Genomic DNA, 20,281 nt, shown 5'->3' on the forward strand with positions numbered 1-20,281 from the left:
GCTTCCGGTCACGTCTTTAAAAATAAAAGGCTTACAAAACCGGATATAAGATAATGACGCAAAAGTATTATTTTATTATAAGTAAGCTGAAATGTTTTTCTTTAGAGAAATTAATTAAAGCACATTCTCTGTCGGCCTGAAACATGTCTCATTGGAAGACACCATTTACTGTAGGTTTGCTTGTTAGAAATAAATACATATTTTGATGTACCATTGGGGCTTGTATCTTGAATTATTGAAGGTTTTTTTGTTAAATTATGTTTTAATCAGTGCTGACATGATACAGAATTATAACTTTGATGCACTAATTATTAGTTTGTTACAGTTTGTTGTGATGTAACAAACTAATAATACTTTTTGCGTTATTTTTTTCTCGGTTAAGAGAAGTGCTATATAAAGAAGATTTATTATTGTTATTATTATTATTATTATTATTATTAACTGGAACTTGACACGTTCCAACATGTAATATGTCAATAGAGAGAAAAGTGAGAGAAACTTGTGTGCTCTTTTTACACTGTTATAAAATAAGTCGTATACCTTTATGCTCACATAAACATAACAAGCTGTCACGGTTAACAGATTAAAAAAGTTAAGTTCTTCAGTTAGATCAGATAGAATGACATCAGAATCACCAATATAAATAAATTAATAGTGATTAATTATATTTTAGAGGAGTATGGTTTTAGAGTTTTTTTGGAGAGTTTAAATAATATATAGATTTAATTCACTTTTAACAACATTTAAAACATACCATAAATGACACACATACAACTCTATATATTAAATATTTTGTCTTTTTGGAACTACATTGTATTAGGAGTTTTAAATCGAAGCCCAAAAAGGTAGAAGCTACAATACACATTACATTAACTTTTATTATTATTACTATTATAAGTTAACTAAAAATTATATTAAATATGTTTTTAAAAAATTACAGTACTTACCACTTGTACAGAACACATAACCATAAAATGTCCATATTAACTAATATGTATCACTTTCATCCAAACAAAGCTGATCACTTTTTATTCCCTTTTAATTTTTAGGGATTTTGTCTTTATTAACTGGAGAGAGACGGGGAATGACGGGCAGCAAAGGGCCGCAGGTTGGCATCAAACCAAATACAGCCTTTGTACAGACACCTGCTCTACCAGGTAAGCTTTAACTTTTTAAGGGACTGTTCTTAAATTTTAGGGGGTTGGCTGTGGTGTGACTTTGTTTATATTTTGATATCAAGAACCTCTCCAGAGCTACAGATATTTCTCCTTGAGCCTCTCTGAGTGACTGGTGTTAAATGTACGACCCTGCCTTCACCGTAAATAACCATACTTCAGTTTCTAGCTGTAATAAATGGTGTATTTTGGAGATTTTTTTTAAAGAAAATATGCCTTTCAAACCCACTGGCAGGTTTAGGGGTCCTGAAAATATTTAAAATAAACCGAAAATACAGCCATTTAAATTTTAATGTCCTTCCCTTAAGCCAAATTTCCTCCCCAGTGCTTAAAAATTATGTGAAGTGCCTCCCCTGTTTTGCATCAGCCCCCCCTCTCATGAATAATGAACAGTGCCTAAGGGGGTTCAATAGTTTTGCAAGCCATTGCAAATAAGAGTATTTAAGACATAATTCTTTACAATATAGGTTTTATTGTTGGATGTTGATGCAAGCAGACAATATATGTACAACATTAACGTAAAATCAGACTTTATTTACAGCAAATACAGTGAAGCATTCAACTCTGTGTTAAAAACATCACATTCATATCCTCGATATGTCTTCATTAGGCCTATGAAAGTAGTGCACTCTGTACAGGCTAGGAAAGACTGATCACTGTAAACAATGGAAAACAGAAAACAAGAGAAAAGAGACACGAGAACATAAATCTAAAACAGTTTGTTGATTCCTTCACTTAAAATTTCGAATTTCTTGATAATAAAACCTGTAAACTGGTTTCACAAGCCGATAAAGAAAAAGATTATTTTAAAACTTAATAAAATGCTCTTCATTCTCCCTAGAAACCTTCAAAATGAACATAAAAGCTTAGAAAACATAGAGATTTGGCTAAGTACATTCATAATGCCTCGTCGTATTTAAGTTGCCCAAGAAGCCAGCGTACGCATGTCGTCATCATCTTCAACCCTTTTCTTGGTTGCTGTAAAAAGGAAGAAAAAGATAACAAATGCCATCAAATTATTATTGAACATTTATTGTGATTGAGGCTGCAACTATATGGAGCCAGATCAGGGCTGAAGGGTTTGCTCATTTGAAAAAAAAAAAAAAATCTAAATAAAAATAAGTGTAGGAAAAGGTTAATTTCAATTGAAATATAATTTTGATTTAATTCTGATATTCTTTTGAATAAATCATTTATATTTAACTTTCATTTTTATATAATTTGATCAGAATCAGAATCAGAAAAGATTTATTGCCAGGTATAGTTAACACAATACGAGGAATTTGTTCTGGTGGGTTGGTGCAACATAAATATAGAAAAAAAGAAAACAGATAAAATAGAAGATACAAATATAAAATATAAAATATAAAAATATAAAAGGTACAAGTCTAGTAGATTCATATTTATTGATTATAGTATAGTATAGTATTATAGTATTGATTATATTCATATTTGAGGTCTTATTTTTTTCAGTTAAGTTAAATTAGATCTGAATCTGAAAACAAAAAAATGTACTACTGAAAAGAATAAAACCTCAAATATAAGTGAAAATTAAAAATAAATAATTTATTTAAAAGAATATCAGAATTACATTGAAATTAAAATTAACCTTTAACTACACTTAATGTGGAAAATGTTAATTTCTTGAAACTTCCAGTTTCCAAATGTATTTTTTCAATCTTTTTTTTTTCGTCATATGAACAAACCTGCTGGCCTTGATCTGGCTTGAGGATTAATTTTGTAATTGATAAAAACTGTAATTGTTGCACGAGGATCCCCATCTCTCTCTCCCCTCGTCTCCACCATCACTATCAAGTCAAATTGTCTAATCGAGGTCTGGACTTACTTGCGCGTTGGCGGGACGGTGCTGACGGCAGTTTGGAGCTGGGCACGTTGGGTAGTTCGCCCATGCTCTCCTCCATGTCCTGCTGTTCCAGCTCTTCCAGCTCTGCCATCAGCTCATCCTAAAGAAAACACAAAAAGTACGCAGGATTTAGAGTTTCTCATTAATTAAAGAAGAAAATAATTTAGCAGGTAAAACATGGAAAGTACTAAGCATATCTTAAAATCCGTATTGTGTCAAAAAATAAAATAAAGCAACTAAGAAGGTATCAACCTCGTCATATGTCTCCCCAAAAGGTCCAGAGATTGCCTCGCTGATCTCTCGGGCCACGTCCTGTTGCTCTGTGATATCATCCATCAGATCATCGATCTTGTTTATGTCCCTGAAAATAAAAATTAAAAAAAAGAGAATTGAAAGGAGATTTATTAGATTCAGTATTGATCCACGGGGAGAAATCGTCCGTTGTTGCTATGACAAGCACAGAGCATCATAGAGGTAGAAATAAGATGTACAAGTACAAAGTATGTAAAAATATAAACTTTTAATATGTGCAATATTCTACTATGCTAACATAAGTATGTAAAATATTTTTAAAAAGTAAGTGCTGCATATATAAAGTGTGTAAAAAACAAAAAAAGTTACTTATGCTACAATCCAACGTATAAACCTAGTATGTAAAATTAAAAAATATAAAAAATGTGTGTAATTCTACAGTGTACAACACAATGTATAAAAACATAAGTAAGAATAGGAATGAAAATACATATAATATATGCAGCTGTTTGGATTAAACATGACTGTAAATACAAGTTAAAACTTGATACTCACTTTAAGGAGTTAATAACACTAAACTCTAAATTGTAAATGTTTTTATAATTATTAAAAATGGAACTGAGGACATGCTACCATAAGTGAGGAAACAATAGATAAAATAAATAAATATATTAATTATATGTTAAATAAATAAATAAATAAAATACTCTAAATAGTAGATTAAAGCTAAATACAAAAAGAAAATAGAACAAATAATAATAGATAAAAATGTAAAAAATAATAAAATAATATACCATCTTGTAAAACAGGCTAAAATGTATAAATAAATAGTCAATAAATAAATAAATAGGTAAAGTTGAACTGAAAGCCAAACTAAAAAGGCAGGTCTTGAGTTTGTACTTAAAAATATCACCCTCCTCTGCTGCCCCCAGCTAATTTAATTATTGATAATTTAATCATACATAAGTATATAATTATTTCCCCCTTTCATTTATTACTCATTTTGTCTAAATATATATATTTTTTTATATGTGTCTAATAAAAAACAAACAATGGTTCTTTGTAGTAATGATAGTTTACCTTAGACAACCCACCAATTTGTACTTTCTTTGTCCCAATTTGATGATTTCTCTTGTAGCTTTATGAATAAAAATTAATATTTCTGGTATTTTCTATTTGCGAACATGAAATTCCCACTCAAAACTAACACAAAATGTCTTTAAATGAACTGTTATCAACATCATGTCAGGACTTTTAGGTAACCGATGGTGCTATATTCCAAATCTGCACTTTCCAAGTAAGAAGATGCAACTTAACCAAAATCTTTGAAAGTGTTTGTTGTTTTAAAGGCCACGTTCTTACATGTTTTCGTGGACCTTCTTCATGGCCTTGGCGGCGTAGCCCATGTTCTTCAGGACCTCTGTGTTGGTGTGCGAGTTCTCCAGAGCTTCCCTCTGAAACTCGATGGTGGAGAGCGTGCCGTCGATCTGCGTGAGCTGCTGCTCATAGCGCTTCTTCCTCTTCAAGGCCTGCAGGGCAGCTGAAACAGAAAGACTGCAGGAGTTTAACACTTTTCCTAAAAGTTTTGCACCTTTCTGCTGGTATCTGCTGTGCGGTTGAGATCTTCTGGTGTTGGGCGTTCACAAATAAAAGAGATAAGGTTCCTCCCTTTGTTTATTTTTAGATTCAACGAGCAACGCAGCACCTCAAGGTTTCACATGAGAAAACACACTGAAGCACAGGAAGAGAAACGTACAGGTTAAATAAAAATAAAAAATCTATATATAAAATTTAAAATATAAAAATATTTCTTTTCTCTGTTACGTCACTTGATACAAACCTGTTATACTTGCTGCTATGATTACTACATTTGCTCACTGGAGGCCGCCATTAACCCTTTGAAACCTGAATGGACATCGGTTTTAAAGTATTTGATATAGTACTTTGAAATCTGAGCAAAAAAGGTTTAATTCTTTTTAAAACATGGGAAAAGGCAATGAGCACTTTGCATGAAACTGATAAAACATGACAAGAAAACAACCTGAAAATTAATGTTTTTAATGGAGGCCTATTTGAAAATTATTTTAAATAAGGGGGGAATGACCCGAAACTACATTTTTGATTATTAGAATTATATAGTCAACATATTTTGCAGGATATATAATATATATGTATTTTTTAGCACTTTTATTTCAGGTTATTTCCTTGTTTTTGTTTATTTTTTACTTTCCTTGTTTGTGCTAATTTTCTTGTAACTTTTCACTAACTTGTTGCTATTTTTTGGACAATTTCTTGTTAATTTGCTAATTGACTTCCTCCCATGTTTTTTTTTGTTTTTTTTAGGAAATCGGTTTGCTTAGGTTTCAAAGGGTTAAACACACAACACTGTACACCAACTATATTAAATGTGTTTGTAACTATGAGTTAAGAGGCGTTGTTGTAACTGAAAGGATTTTAACATTTTTAATATATTTAAAGAGTTTTACTGCAATATGTCCCTTAAATCTAGACTTAGAGTACAATTTAAGGCCCATTATAAAATACTTCAAGGTAAAACAGGTGCACAGATATTTTCAGACTAAGATCAAACATACCTCGCTTGTTTTTTGTGCCATGTTTCTTGGCTATCATAAGTTCCTGCTCGATCTTTTTCTCCAGGTAGTCTTGTTTCTTCGTCAGCATTTCCTCTGTTTCCCGCAGTTTGTTGATGGCCTCCTGGGGTGAAGGTCCTCCTCTCGACCGGTGTTTCGACCTCGAGGAGCTCGATGAACTCGAGCTGGAGCCCCCCTTGAAAAATTGCGAGATTTTGCTCATTTTTGGCCGCTTTTGGTAAAAACTGCGCAGGTAAGTAAAGTGTACACGAGCTCTCCGGGCCTCCTCGTCCTGCCTCTCTGTGTTTCCACAGGCGGGTGTGTTTGGAGCAGCTTTTCCTGCTCGACGGCTTTGTGCTTTCAATTCAAACCATAACCAGCCAGTGAGCGCACCTTTCACCACACCTTTCACGACTGCCTGCGTGACGTAACGTTAGTGACACCTGACGCTCGCCCTCTTTGTTTTTCTCTCGGTCAAAATCAGTTCTCCCTCTCCCTCCCTTTTTTTTAAATGTCTCTTCCTTGCGTTTCTGTGCTCTATATTTTTCACCACATACTTTTTATATATTTTTTGTTACTTTTTCGTTTCAAAAATATTTTTTTCTCTCTTAACTTTCAGTATAACGCCCCCTCTGCTGTTCATTTTTGTTTTTGATTTGGTTGTAGCATAATTTCCACCATTGATGCTGATTTCCATCTACTGTCATTGTACATTTAATCCTTAGCGCATATTGATAATAAAATAAAAGAGAATAAAATAAAATAAGATGAAATAAATATTTGATTTTGGACAATACGGTCATAATATTCAGAAAAGAAAGTTATGATTTTGTGGAAAGTATAATATTTAATGATAATACAAGGGGAATAAAAAACAGAAAAAAATCATAATATTAAACTCCCAGAATTACGAGAAAAAAGGAGTCGCAGATTAAGGCTAATTCGTGTGTCGGGAATTTTTTTTTGTCGTAAAATTGCAATTTTAATCGACTGATATATCGACTATTTTTCTTCTAAAATTGCGACGTGATTATTGTATTAATACGATTTTTTCTTGAAATAGTATGATCTTATTCTCCTTAAATAACAACATTATTCTAGAAATAGACGTTTTTCATGAAATGATGACATTATTCTCGTAATATCATGACCCTTTCCTCAAAATTATAACGTTTTTCTCAAAATCTATTTTTCTTTTTCATACTGGCACTAATACGTACTTTTCTTGTGTTAAATAAAAGCGAAAAAATGTCTGTCAGTGTAAATCATTTTTGTTTTTTGAAAGGCGAGCAAATATCGAGCATTAAACCTGCATATTAAATAAACTGTCACGCACAAAAAATGTTAAATAAATATAAATTTGTAAAAATCATAGATTAAAGTAAAGCACAGTGAAACTCAACAAAACGATAAACAGTCTCGGTCACGTGGTTTCGCTGATGGGGTCAAAGTTCGTGTTGACATCCGCAGGCTCGCTGTGTGAAATGGCTGAATTAGATATTGGGAAGCATTGTCAGATCGACTGCTGCAATCAGAAAGGTTTGTTAAACCCACATCTTGTTACGAATAAGCAATTATATCATCGTGTGATAGTATTGTGTCGTATGTGTAAATATAAAACATACTGAGTGGCTCTATAGCCTGGTTAGCCTGGTTAGCCTGTCAGCTAGTTAGCTAGCTGGATTTAGCATGACTGTCAGTTAGTAACTATTAGCCACTGTTAGCCCGCTACGCTAGCTAGAAAGCTAACCGCTAACTTAATGTTTTTACTTATGATCGTAAACTAATGTTTACTGATTATATACAATAAAACGACTTGTATGTACAACAATTTAATATGTATAAATCGTGTTTGGCTTTCATGTTTCCTACTGGTAAATTAAAGTTTCTGCACAGATTCAAATGAGTCAATTAAATATCATTATTTGATAGCTTTAATGCAATACTCTTAATTTATATATAAATACATCTTAAAGCTCACTCATGTCTTTCTTATGTCCTATTCTTACCATCTTTTCACGTTTTAAATATATTACGTTGTATATATTTATTTGTTTTTATATTTGCTTTATTTCCACTGATGTGATGTTGTCTTCTTATATTATTTATTCTATTATTTTTATAATCTTTTATTGCATTTCTTATATTTCCTAAAATGTCATTCATTTAGTACTTAAACTGCCCTTTGAGATCTGCTTGCTTTAACACTTCTATTCCTTTTATTAACTTAATTCTTGTTGAACTTTTGTGTACACATTTTGTTTTTGGCTCTTTGTTTGAATTTTATAGACCTTGCCATGTTTGTTAATGTTTGTTTTATTATTCGCTGAGTCCCTGCCTTTGCTTTGTCTGTCAGAGCACTAAAGTTATTATTATTATGTCAGTTGAATCTTATAGATGTATTTTGACTGGGTTGGAAATGTGTTTCAGCAGTTATTTGTCAAATTCAGCTCTGAAATTTGTTCTACACTTTCTTTTAGATTTTCTTCCATTTGTTTGTGATCACTGCAGTGGTGTTTTCTGGTAAGAATAATAAGAATAAGAATAATCTCCCAGATTAAAGAAATGTCCAGAGACAGAGGACATATTCAAACCCTGTACTCCAAATAAAAATGTGGTTATACGATACTATATATATATATATAAATACATATATATATAATGATTTGCAAGATATTTCATAGATATTTTGGTTTAATTAAGCATGTTACATAGTTTGTGGGTAAAATTTCTGAAACAACACTTTCAAAAAGTTTATTTTTCACATGTAAATCTCCACTTAGTACATATTTATGTCACAAAGCTTTTAAGCCAGATGTGTGTTTATGTTATGTTTTTTTTTTTTTTTTAAGTGGATATATTTTTATCAGTGCATTTTTCTTTTGTGTCTCTGTTTCAACAACATCAGTAGTCCAGTATCAGTCAGGCTTTAGTAATTAGAAGTATCAGGTAAAAGCGGGCGCATGAAATATACAATATTTTACTCACAAGTATAAAGTTGCATAATACAGAAAAAGTAAAACACGATATTTTTCACATCAGACCATTAAACGTGTTTTAATTTTATGTCTTTCAGCCTTGAACACAGAAGCAGAGCGGCCCATTCATGTTCAGAGGTACACTGTGTTATTTATGGCATATTCATAATGTCCATCTTTGATTAGATTACCAATGTGACTTCTTTTTCTTCTGTCCAAAACTAAGTTTGATACTTGCTGGGTTTTTAATAAGTTTTGTCTTTAATAATTCCTTGGACTTTTTTCAGGAACCGGTGAAAAGGGAATCCCAGGCCGTGGGTGGAGTTACAAGTTATCCATGCTCATTTCAAGACTGCAAGAGCAAAGAGTTGTTGCCTGTAATATGTCCACAGTGTGAAAAACACTTCTGTTTGGCGTGAGTTTTCAGTTTTTTTCTCTTTTTCTTTAACTTGACCTGGACAGTTCATTCTAGCTCATTTATTTCATACAGAAGTTGAATGAAAATTCATATTATTCTTTTTCTTGCCTTATAGTCACCGTCATCAAGATGATCACAAGTGTGAGAAGCTGGAGGTCCAAAAGCCTCGAATGGCAGCCACTAAAGAGCTGGTGGAAAGGATCGTTGGTTAGTTACACTGTAGTAGCTGCTATCTTGTCTAAATTTCTTCTGTGATTCCTTATCTGTCCACATGGGATCAGTGTTAAACACAATGTTCTCATCTTTTTCATAACTGATGTACAAACTGTTTACATGCATATTGTGATTGTATTCCTCTCTTGTCATTATTAAGCATCAAAAGATGGGTCTAAAAGTAAAGGACGCAGAGGAGCGAAGAACAGTGCAACTGCTGCGAAGGTAGCATTAATGAAACTTAAGCTGCATGCTGCAGGAGACAAGGGGCTGCCGCAGGTAAAATACTATCTGTCTTTACTTAATTAACATATATAATAGTTTGAGTAAACCTTTTCATAATAATATTATCTACATTACATCTACATTTCTCTCCTTTTTTGCATCTCCAGACAGAAAGAACCTATTTTCAGGTTTATCTTCCTAAAGAAACCAAAGACTCCAGTAAACCCATGTTCTTCTGCTCCAAATGGAGTGTGGGAAAAGTTGTGGATTACGCCGCCTCTCTCGCGAGCCTGAAGAACAGCAATAATGTGCTAACAGCTAAGGTAACAAAAGAGCAAAGGAGGAGACACTGATAATTTCATCTGCACCTCCAGCCTGCTCTCTCGTTTCTTTACCCTTTCTTGTCTTTTTTTATATATAACTTCCACCTCCTAACATAAGAAAATAAGTGTTTCCTCCATGACTGTCTATATAGATCAGCTTTGTTTGCACACAATGACGTGCAGGTGTTACCAGCAACTCTGTTTACAGGAAGCCGGGTTAACCAGAGTTTTATACTTTGCATGACAATGGGGTCGCAGCTGTAAGCTTCAACGCCACGTTGCAGTACATAATGTCTGTTTACTTAATTTTTTTCACACTTGTAGTTTAACCCTTTGAAACCTGAGCATATTGTGAGCAACTTAACAAGACAAAGACAAAATAAGACAAAATAGATCATAATAATTTAATCTTTTCACAGAGAAATTCCATATTTTATTCATTTACGAGGCCATTTTTTTCCCTTCAAGTGTAATTAATTTGTGAAATGACATTAAAATATTATTGGAAAACAAAGCATATCCTACTGTATATTTCTTGAATAAGTTGTCACAGTGTGTCTTTCTTCTTTCCATTTGCAGAAGTTGCGGTTATGTCATCCTCAGACAGGTGAGGCCTTCCGGATGGACGACACCTTGCTCTCGCTGCTGGCTCACCCAGAGATTCCCCTGTTCAATGGAGGTAATGTGATCCTGGAGTACCTGGACAATGAGTGCACAGGCCTGGAGGATATTTCTGACTATATCACACAGACCTGACAAATCACCATCAGCTATTGTGTGGACTGATTGCTGTATGTCATTTGTATTTCTGCTAATAAAATTGTATGCAAATACTTACATTTGTCGTGTCAGGTGTAAAAATATAGAGTTTTATTATCACAGTAACTTAAAAAAAACAATAACTATTTAGCACCTTTAAAAAACAGTTTACAAAGTGCTTTGACAAACAAAGCAAAGCAGAAATAGGATATATAGACAGCGATACAGCAATGGAAAAGCAAACAGTCCTATTGAACACAAGCGAGAAAAAACTGGGGTAGATGGAGGACAAATGCAAGATGCAGGACTCAGAATGTCAATATAAAATAATACAAAGAAATGGACCAAAAACAAGAACAACAGAAACAATAAAAGCAATAAAACCACAAATTACAGGAAATAAAAGACATAAAACATAAATAAAAAAGGTAAAATAGATTAAAGATAAAAGACAAAGTAAGATTACATCACACAAAAGCAAGTCTGGATTTTAAGAAGTGATTTAAAAGAAGACGCTGATTCTGCAAGCCTTACCTCCTCAGGCAGGTCGCTCCAATGCCGAGGGGCCCTGATGGCAAAGGCAGGGTCACCTTCAGTTTTAAGCCCTGACTTTGGACCAGCCAGAAGGGCCCCACCTGAGGATCTAAGGCTTAAAGTGACTCATAAAGGGTCAACAATTTAAAAGTGATCAGTGAAATCTTAAAATCAATTCTAAAACATGATAGAGTCATTGGGGGGAAGTGAGGCTTGGGATAATGTGTTATCATTTGTTGAAACCAGGAAGAAGCCCATATGTTTATCTGTCATACAAGGTGCCCATTATGTGACTCCCTTTCCACTTCTGATGCTGTTATATAAATTTACTTATTACGACCCAGGTGGGACTTGAACCCACAATCCCCAGCTCCGGAGGCTGATGCCTTATCCATTAGGCCACTGGGCCCACAACATGTGTGAGTTAGACTATTTATTTTGTTAACAGTAGGCAATTTTATGGCTATAAAAGAGCAATATAGCAGTTGCCACTGGGGCCCAATCTGCTTTTCTTGTTTTTGTGGATGTGATTTCGTCAGGTTATTATGCAGCTGCTGCATGCTTGAGGCCACGCTCAGTGTTTAATGACATTAGGTCACATTTTGTGCAGTACAGTTGTTTTTTTTTTAACAATGACAAAAACAGGAAATGCAGTTGAACATTACACAGAGCGAATGTAAGGATAGATGAAATCTCAAAATCAGCACAAATAAAATCCAGAAAACGCGTATACAAACATAATAAATATAATATTAGCGCATTTGTTAAGAGAAATAGATCCATAGCATGTCAATGACGATTAAAACTAGGCTATTTATGCAGAGGAAGACTGAGAATATGTGCATTTATACGTATTTACAAGCATTTTGCTGGTTCCAAGTGTCAAATTCGAGACAAATGGCAGCTGAATAGTGAAGACAAACCTGTGAAATACAAGCAAAACAACTCTGATTTCGCAGTTTTTTTGTTTCACAGCTGCGCTGCGATAAACAGACAGGACATTTGACTCAGCTCTGGCCTGGGAATTAACCAAGCAAGATTTAACCAATCACGTTAGTTGTCTTTTATACGGATTGCCCAAACAGCCAATCACGAGACAGCTTTCGCAAAAGTGGGCGTGTACGCAATTCAAATATATAAAAGCGAAAAGGGGTTGGGTCTGTACACAGTAGAGTCCGTTGTTTTGATGAGAATAGATGTGTCTCTGAGGTCGTCGACGTTTTGCAATAACTTGACCCGTTTCGGTCATTTCTTCGGCTAAGTAGCGCGTTAGTTGCTACTTCTTTGATCGAGTCGCTTGTAAAAAGGCGACTTGATTTAGCTAATACGAGCCTCTTTGTGAAATTAGGTCGAAAGGGATGCCGCTGCAGACAGACTCCGACGGACGCCAACAGTCTTTGGATTTAATCTCATCGCATTTAATCGGGAAGAGCAGCTTTTCTATAAATTTAAAAGGCCTCAGAATAACGCATTCTCGACCGAGTGCTTTTGAAAGATGCTTAAGCTCGAGTGCGAATTAATAGCGCGGCTGTGAAACGAAAACAAGAGCGTTAATAATCGACAAGCTAGCTGCTAGCTAACGTTAGCTGGTCATCAACAAAGCGGCGATCGTTAATCTTTTGCGTCACAGAGAAACCAGTTAGGTTAAGAAGACCAGTGCTCCCAGTTTGGATTTTGTCTGTGTAGTTTTCTGCCTGTGTTGAAAATATTGATCGGTAAGTGATTTGTGTTGTAATGTCTGTTTTACTGAACCAGGAAGATGATTTGTCAACTTGGATTGAAGAGGGTGGGGGAGGGGCAGTGGTTTACAGAAAGAGGAAATAATATTTTGACCTAAAAATTTGCCCTCGCGGGGCGCTGTAACCTCACTCTACTAATTATTTTTATGCTCAGCAGTTTCCTCACAGTTCATGAAATGTTATTTATTTACAAACTTGGTTGGCATGGTACTAAACAAACAAAGCGACTGTTATATCTGTACTGTCACAAGTAGCTTAGCCTTTTCAGTATGTAGACAGAAAGTAACTGAGTGCAGAGTAAAAGTCTTGTTAGGGACTGTTATCTATTTATTAGAGGATTGGATGACTTGTTTGTGTGTTTTGTTGTTTTTACCCGCCTCGAAGATTCAAATATATTTCCCTGAGCCTCCTTATGTCACCCTCCCCCACCTTATATTAGGCAAAAAAACCCCAAAACAAAACACTTTAATGTATTTAAGGCAAGACATCTTTATTTGTATATCAATAGGGCAATTTAAAGTGCTGTACTTGGCAATAAAATGTAAAGAATTGAGGATACAGATTTACAGTAAAAGAGGAAAGACATAAGGTAATATTAATTACTGCACGATTCATAGTTTTAAAACAAGCATTAGAATAGCAAAATTGCAGAAAAAGAGGCCGTAAGTTGTAAGTTGAAAATTTGAGATGAAAAAAATCTTCACTGTTGCTGTGCATGTTAGATAGTTTGTGCAAACTGTTTATTTTTTGGCAAAATTTTAAGTGAGACACGTTGAACAGTCATTTTTGATTAAATATCAACGTTTGAAGCTTAGATGTGGTTACATATTTTTTTCTGAAGCATTCATCTCAAATACGCTGTCAAAGGACAGGTGGAAACTACAAACAATGATGATAATGTTTTTTTCTACTTTAATAAATGTTGAAAGTTAAGGGTTTTTTTTAATTCAATGAAATTTATGTTGGAATTCATGTTTTCTTTAATATATAGCAGTAAAATACCAAGTGCAGAAATATAAAGCTGTATGCCCCTCCCCTTAGCCAAAATTTAACATCAAGCCCCTCCCTAGTGCTTTGAAAATTAAATAACATGCCCCCCCCTTTTTGCACCTCCTCCTCCCCTCTCCTCTGAAATATGACCGCTGTTGATGTTCACTGTTCTGTGTAGTTTTTATGCATTTTAGCTCCTGTATTATTGTAACATTACACTGTAATTCACAAATGCATTGACATAATTGACAATGTGACTTACATTAACTTTATTTATTGTCTTTTTTCCACAGACAGCAATGAAACTGTTGGAAAGCTCCAGCTTTGAAGCCCTCAGCTCCCGACTCTGTGTTGAAACAGGAGAGTCTCGTATTCTTGGCAGGTGAGAGTCTTGAATTGCAACACGAGCAACTGAGTCTTAACTGTCACACATACATCATTAAACTTTTACAAGGACATGCTGTTACTTTGATATCAGGGAATAAATTGGGTTCGCTGTAACCAGGGTGTCTGTGGTTCCTTAAAAAGTTGTAACTATTGTTTTGGGGTGTGTGATCAAAGCAAATCTAGCAGCCACCTGCATATTTTACCCGCTTAACTTCATACCCCGGTCTGCACAGGACCACGTTTACTCTTAACTTGCTGCAATGCTTGAATAAGAAAAAGACAAATAACTGTCCAAAATCAGTGCTAAATTTATTTTAAAGCATCTTGAAAACATTTTAATGTTCATTAGTCTTTTTTTGCACACATAAAACACATCCCGTTAGTCCTTGGAAGATGCATGCACAAATCACCTCTTCAAGTGTGTTTACTGCTTCTATTTCTGTAATGCAGACGTAGTGGCTCACACAATGACAACAGAACAGTGTTTACACCACAGTAGGACCCTCTGGAGTCAAACTGTTACTCAAGTTTTCCTCATACAGGAAATATCTGGCATGACGTTGTTAAATAGGGAGTGTTTGAGAGGTGTGGCTGGTCAGAGATCACTGACTGTGCCCATAAACGGGGGCAGTGGAGCAAACAGGTACCTGCATGTTATGCAACATTGTGATAATAGACGACTAGCCTAAAGGCAATGTCCAGAGCCTATAGTGGAAGTTAATAGCTAACTGGCAGAGCATGTTTTTGAATAAGCAAAGTGTAAAAACATCACAGTGGGGTTTAGATTACGTAAGCGCTTGAGCAGGGACAGCGTAGTTACATAAAGGGCAGTGGGTTGTGGAGTTATGCAGCCCAGACTGAGTGCAGGGTTTTGAGTGTGGGTGGTGAAACCGAGCTTCTGTGCTGGATGTGACCTGAAGTGACGCACAGCAGTGTCCTCTCACACCACTCTGTGGCTATTTTGGAGTCAGTTGTGAAGAGTGTTATCGGGCCGTATGTACATGCACACATAAACACATGCTATAATACTGCATGATAGCTGAGCGCTGCTGGAGCTGCCAAGGCTGCTGGTGTTAAGGCTGCTTAGTGGATTAGTGAGGCAGCCCATCATAGCAGCAAAGCTTGCACACTATAGGCTTTAACTAAAAATGTACCCACCAGGCTTCCAGCAGATTTATACTTTCCACACATGAGCGTTTGATTTTAACACGCAGGATTTGAATTAAACAACTGAAATAATATAAAGCACCTGAGAAAAGCTGCGTAGTGCTTACTATATGTGAAATAACACACCTGGTGTGCTGTGCAAAGAACATTTGTTTTGTACAAGAAAACCAGTACAGTAATAATAAACCATACATAAATAGCTAGTCAAATAATAGTTTTTTTTATTATTATTACTATTTGGCATTTTAGCCTTTATTAGACAGGACAGATCAATAATGTGAAAGGGAAAAAGAGAGAGGGGACAACATGCAGCAAAGGGCCGCGAGCCGGAGTCGAACCCAAAGCCACTGCGGCTAAAACACGGCCTTCATTCATGGAGCGCCTGCTTTATCCGCTCAGCCACCAGACGCTTCATGTGTTTAACATTTATAACGACATTTTCTATCACATGTCATACTGTGACATCTCATGACATTTGTTGTGACATTTTTTCAGTTTTCGATGACTATGGGGAAAGCAACATTTATAATGTTATAGAGTTAGATTTTTAAGCAGTGTATCCAAATCATTTCCTTTTTTTGGAGGTGTCTTTTTTAAAAAAAAAAAACTAATTTTCAGGTCTAATCTTGTTGTGCTTTTTACATTTTTTTCCTTATCTTCTTTTGTCTCAAAGACAAAAGTCAAAATCAAAATCAGGATTCAGAGACTTAAACACATGTTAATATGCAGCCAGGCTGCTGTTAGCATCATTAAGAGCTTTTTGCTGTGGCAGCTTTTTTAAAATATCCTCTCAGTGTTGGTAATCTTCTCCCAGCTCCGGTGTCTGTTCAGTCTGCTGGTTACCCGCAGTGTTTTGTCGGCAGGTCAGCTGTGTTGTGAGTGAAACCAGGGCAGTTATTTCCACGGTGGCGTTCACTGCCACCCCGTGTCCCTATAATTAGTCTGCCAAGGCCACTGAGGGTCTCAGTGCTAGCACGTCTATCTTAAGTTGCACAACCTTTGCTCTTGCATAACCCACAGGTGGGAGGAGGCAAAATAAACAACTGTACACACGTCTGCTCCACTCGCATATCTGTGCTCAGCGGCGTCTGACCCAGATACACGAAGAAGCGCGCAGGAAATTTATGACCAGTTCTTGTCAGATGTTTGCGCAGATATGGCTATCAGTGGAAAGACGGGTGTTATCGTGTCAGAGCTATGGTTTAGAGACGCCTTTGATACTTTAATAATAATAATATTACCAAATTAGATCTGATACTTTATTATCATTAATGCTAATATTACTTTATTAGTATTTCTCCTAAATAATCAAGCTGCAATGAGTGCACAGTTACCCAGAGTTCAAATGAAAAGTGGTAAAGCCAGTGTTTGGTATCACTGAATAGCACCAGAATGAAGAAAATCTTTTCTAGAATGTTTTATATTGATATTATCAAATATTATTATATTATCAAAACAAACCAAAAGATTTGTAGATGTGGTGTCGGTGGCTGAGTGGATAAAGCAGTGTCCTTGCTGCAGGGGCCTTGGGTTCAACTCCCACTCAAAGCCCGTTGTTATTATCATTTTTAAAAATATTTTTTAATAAAATATATCTGTGGATAGAGCTGCAAATTTGTTCAACAATCAGACATGGATCAGGCTTTATGCATTTGATGAAATTCATTAAAATGTCTTCATGTGCCCGTTACGTGTTCTGCCGTTGTATGTTTAAGTCAAATGGGCTATCGAGGTACCCCGGGGGTGTATTTGTGTGTATTTTTAGCACATGATTATTGGTCTCACTATAGCTGTTATACAACAAACATGTTTTTTTCCTGCAGGATGGAGAGCTACTCCTGTAAGATGGCAGGGGACGATAAACACATGTTCAAGCAGTTCTGCCAGGAGGGGGAACCACACGTCCTGGAGGCCCTCTCTCCCCCTCAGTCCACCAGCGCCACCAGCCCCTCACAGTGAGTACTGCAGTCCGTGCTGAAGGCTGGAAAAGAGTGTGCATTCAGTGATCAATATTAGGAAAAGATTATTGATGATTTAAGCATTTCTTTTTTGACCGTTGCTCTGCGCAGGCTGGGGAAGAGCAGTGAGGACGGGGAGAATCCCCTGAGTGACAAGTGTTGCAGGAAGACTCTTTTCTACCTCATCACCACACTCAACGAGTCCTTCCGGCCGGACTATGACTTCAGCGCCGCGAAGGCCCACGAGTTCAGCCGAGAGCCCAGCCTTAACTGGGTTAGTGTGCTGCTTCATAGCCGAGTCTGCTCTCAGAAACACAGCAGAAATTTGCTAATGTCACAAATACATGTACATTAAACATAACCCAAAAAAGCTGAAATAACTGCTCGACTGTGACCTCTCTCCAGGTGGCTAATGCGGTAAACAGCAGCTTGTTCTCGGCGGTGGGAGAGGAGTTCAACTCTCTGGGGCCGGAGCTGTGGAGCGCCATCGACCAGGAGATCAACCTGCAGAGCTGTGACATTTACAGGTAGGTGTGTGTGTGTGTGTGTGTGTGTGTGTGTGTGTGTGTGTGTGTTTGTGCACAAATGAAGCATGCACGTATTACATAGTACATCATTTATGCTGCTGACAAGTCTTTTGGTGTCAAGTTGAGCCATTTTTTAAGCTGTGTCTTTTGTTTGCTCGTAGCTACAACCCTGATCTGGACTCAGACCCTTTTGGTGAGGAGGGGAGCCTCTGGTCCTTCAACTACTTCTTCTACAACAAGAAACTCAAGAGGATTGTATTCTTCACATGTCGCTCCGTCAGGTCAGCAGCCGAGGCACACTCATCCATATGCGTTTAACATTTTTTTTTAGTTTTTTTTTTATTATTGTTATTTTTTGGCATTTTAGCCTTTATTAGACAGGACAGATCAATAACGTTAAAGGGGAAAAGAGAGAGGGGACAGCATGCAGCAAAGGGCCACGAGCGGGAGTCGAACCCGAGGCCACTGCAGCTAAAACGCTGCCTTTGTTCATGGAGCGCCTGCTTTATCCACTCAGCCACCAGTTTTTTTTATGTTTTCCGTGACCTGCTCAATTATGACAGTTTCTTAAAGTTTTAGGTGATACGAGACTATGAAGTTTTATGACTTATTTCAGGAGAGTAACCAGGTGAAATGAATACATGCACAGTTTTCTATAGAAGACAAAAATAACTAATCCAACAAAAATGTGCTTACATCTGATGGTGTGCAAATCTTTCATACCTGCAGCGTCTTGAGTGGCTATGGCCGTGATTGTCTCGACAATGAGTTGGACATGGAGCTGGATGACGAGGAGGAAATGGACGGCTTCACTGAGGACAGGTAGGACGATTATTAATTATTATTGACAGTGTTGAAGCGATTGGATGTGGTTTGTGATCTTGATAGAAATGAATTAGTTTTTCTGTGATGGAGGAAGCATTTCTTCTTCTTTTTTTTCTCGCAGGTTCCCCAGAGCTCTCTGCGTGTGAATTTCCCCAACAGACACGCCTCGGCCAAGGAATATCTAGGCTTTTACTCCTCTCTTTCCATTTTTCGCCCCATGTACCTTCTTTTTGTTTTTTGGATTTCGCTGCCTCAGAGTAATGCATGTCTGAAGCCTTTTTCTTCTGCTGGCAGTGACCTGCGTACCCTGAGCGGGTGGACATTTTTTTAAGACCCTGCTGTGACTTTAAAGCTCTTTTTGTTTTCTCCAGCATGGGTTTTGACCCTAGGCTCCAATCCCAAACAGCACAAATTGACATTATTGGCTTCTCCACACCCGCCACATTTCCAAAGAGACCCCCTCAGTGACGCTTGAGAAGAATATGGTTCTGTTTTGGATTAGTGGCCAACAAAGACTGAGACAGAGTTGAGATTCAAATGATGTCAAAAAGGAGTCCGGAAAACACCAGCATCAATGAAAACTTTGAACATGGAGACATGATGATGTTCCTAACTGGGAAGGGGCTGGGTCCACGAGAGCCCAGTTAAGACTGACTTACCGACCAGCTGAGAACTCATCAGCTGTTTCATCCTTCGGTGTTTTTTGTGTGTTGCTTTTTACGTGTGACAGTGACGTTACTGTGAGGATTTTTTCAGCACTGAGTTTGAAATTTAAAAACGCGCATTTATAACTTGTATTATTGAATCTTATTACTGCGAACGTCGTCTAAACGTTAGACAGTTAGGGCACGGCCAAGGACACTTTTGGCAGCTGGGTTGCAGCTTAGAAAACATATCAGCTTTAAATACGTCGCATTGTTTTGTTTCAGTCCACTTTCATCCAGTTCCTTTTTTTTTTGTTGTCTAAATCCAGTATTTTTTCACTCTTCCCCTAACCCGTTAATCTTGTTAACTCGTTTGTAAACGTCATCTTGCCCGTGTTTTTCTTTGCTCATTACCTCAGTGCAAAGGCTTCATTTAAAAGTGAATGTATAGAACCATTTAGAGAAAAAAAAGCATTACAGTAAAAAGGCTAATATGTTGTACATTATTTTTTAGAAACTGAGAAGCTCCTTTTACGTTCCTTAAAAGTGGTTAGGAATTGTGTCTTTTCTTGACTGCTCTGTGCTTGATTTGGCCGATATATCGCAGATGTGAATAAACCAGTGTTAAAATCATATTCATAACCTTGTTTGGCACTTTTTTCTACTGGGAAAGGGGCCCAAGCTTGTATTTACACCTCTAATATTTCTTTTT

At 36.4% G+C, this 20,281-nt stretch overlaps 3 protein-coding genes and 1 non-coding gene across 4 annotated transcripts; 2 read left to right on the forward strand and 2 right to left on the reverse strand.

Moving 5' to 3' along the window:
* Nucleotides 1-1,627: 1,627 nt before the first annotated feature.
* Nucleotides 1,628-6,301, reverse strand: chmp4c (charged multivesicular body protein 4C). Its single transcript, XM_088072330.1, has 5 exons — nucleotides 5,886-6,301; nucleotides 4,654-4,831; nucleotides 3,292-3,400; nucleotides 3,022-3,139; nucleotides 1,628-2,153 (listed from the first exon to the last, which is right to left on the reverse strand). The coding sequence occupies exons 1-5, from the start codon at nucleotides 6,103-6,105 to the stop codon at nucleotides 2,092-2,094; spliced, it is 687 nt and encodes a 228-aa protein (XP_087928456.1). The 5' UTR covers nucleotides 6,106-6,301; the 3' UTR covers nucleotides 1,628-2,091.
* A 1,011-nt stretch (nucleotides 6,302-7,312) lies between these two features.
* Nucleotides 7,313-10,872, forward strand: zfand1 (zinc finger, AN1-type domain 1). The gene is made up of 8 exons (XM_088072252.1): nucleotides 7,313-7,421; nucleotides 8,363-8,405; nucleotides 8,959-8,998; nucleotides 9,148-9,275; nucleotides 9,394-9,485; nucleotides 9,652-9,770; nucleotides 9,884-10,039; nucleotides 10,619-10,872. Exons 1-8 carry the CDS (start codon nucleotides 7,322-7,324, stop codon nucleotides 10,793-10,795), a joined length of 855 nt encoding a protein of 284 aa, XP_087928378.1. The 5' UTR covers nucleotides 7,313-7,321; the 3' UTR covers nucleotides 10,796-10,872.
* A 796-nt stretch (nucleotides 10,873-11,668) lies between these two features.
* trnar-ccg (transfer RNA arginine (anticodon CCG)) lies at nucleotides 11,669-11,741 on the reverse strand. Its single transcript has one exon. It is a non-coding gene; the product is annotated as a tRNA-Arg (tRNA).
* Nucleotides 11,742-12,487: 746 nt separating this feature from the next.
* Nucleotides 12,488-20,204, forward strand: maf1b (MAF1 homolog, negative regulator of RNA polymerase III b). Its single transcript, XM_088071916.1, has 8 exons — nucleotides 12,488-13,047; nucleotides 14,355-14,443; nucleotides 17,439-17,570; nucleotides 17,685-17,847; nucleotides 17,979-18,100; nucleotides 18,262-18,381; nucleotides 18,830-18,922; nucleotides 19,047-20,204. The coding sequence occupies exons 2-8, from the start codon at nucleotides 14,361-14,363 to the stop codon at nucleotides 19,069-19,071; spliced, it is 738 nt and encodes a 245-aa protein (XP_087928042.1). The 5' UTR covers nucleotides 12,488-13,047; nucleotides 14,355-14,360; the 3' UTR covers nucleotides 19,072-20,204.
* Nucleotides 20,205-20,281: the final 77 nt, after the last annotated feature.

The sequence above is a fragment of the Plectropomus leopardus genome, chromosome 21 (genome assembly GCF_026936395.1).
Source record: "Plectropomus leopardus strain MGB_pleo_1.0 chromosome 21, ASM2693639v1, whole genome shotgun sequence".
NCBI classification, from domain to species: Eukaryota; Metazoa; Chordata; class Actinopteri; order Perciformes; family Serranidae; genus Plectropomus; species Plectropomus leopardus.

Bases quoted from the DNA above. Each gene is read 5' to 3' on its own strand.
- chmp4c (XM_088072330.1), bottom strand. From the start codon at position 6,105: ATGAGCAAAATCTCGCAATTTTTCAAGGGGGGCTCCAGCTCGAGTTCA. The intron at 4,832-5,885 runs GTATGTTTGATC...TTTCTGTTTCAG, and splicing joins TGGCACAAAAAACAAGCGAG to CTGCCCTGCAGGCCTTGAAG. The intron at 3,140-3,291 runs GTTGATACCTTC...TGTTTTCTTTAG, and splicing joins TTGGGGAGACATATGACGAG to GATGAGCTGATGGCAGAGCT.
- zfand1 (XM_088072252.1), top strand. From the start codon at position 7,322: ATGGGGTCAAAGTTCGTGTTGACATCCGCAGGCTCGCTGTGTGAAATG. The intron at 9,276-9,393 runs GTGAGTTTTCAG...CTTGCCTTATAG, and splicing joins GAAAAACACTTCTGTTTGGC to TCACCGTCATCAAGATGATC. The intron at 9,771-9,883 runs GTAAAATACTAT...TTGCATCTCCAG, and splicing joins GAGACAAGGGGCTGCCGCAG to ACAGAAAGAACCTATTTTCA.
- maf1b (XM_088071916.1), top strand. From the start codon at position 14,361: ATGAAACTGTTGGAAAGCTCCAGCTTTGAAGCCCTCAGCTCCCGACTC. The intron at 18,101-18,261 runs GTAGGTGTGTGT...GTTTGCTCGTAG, and splicing joins CAGAGCTGTGACATTTACAG to CTACAACCCTGATCTGGACT. The intron at 18,382-18,829 runs GTCAGCAGCCGA...TCATACCTGCAG, and splicing joins TTCACATGTCGCTCCGTCAG to CGTCTTGAGTGGCTATGGCC.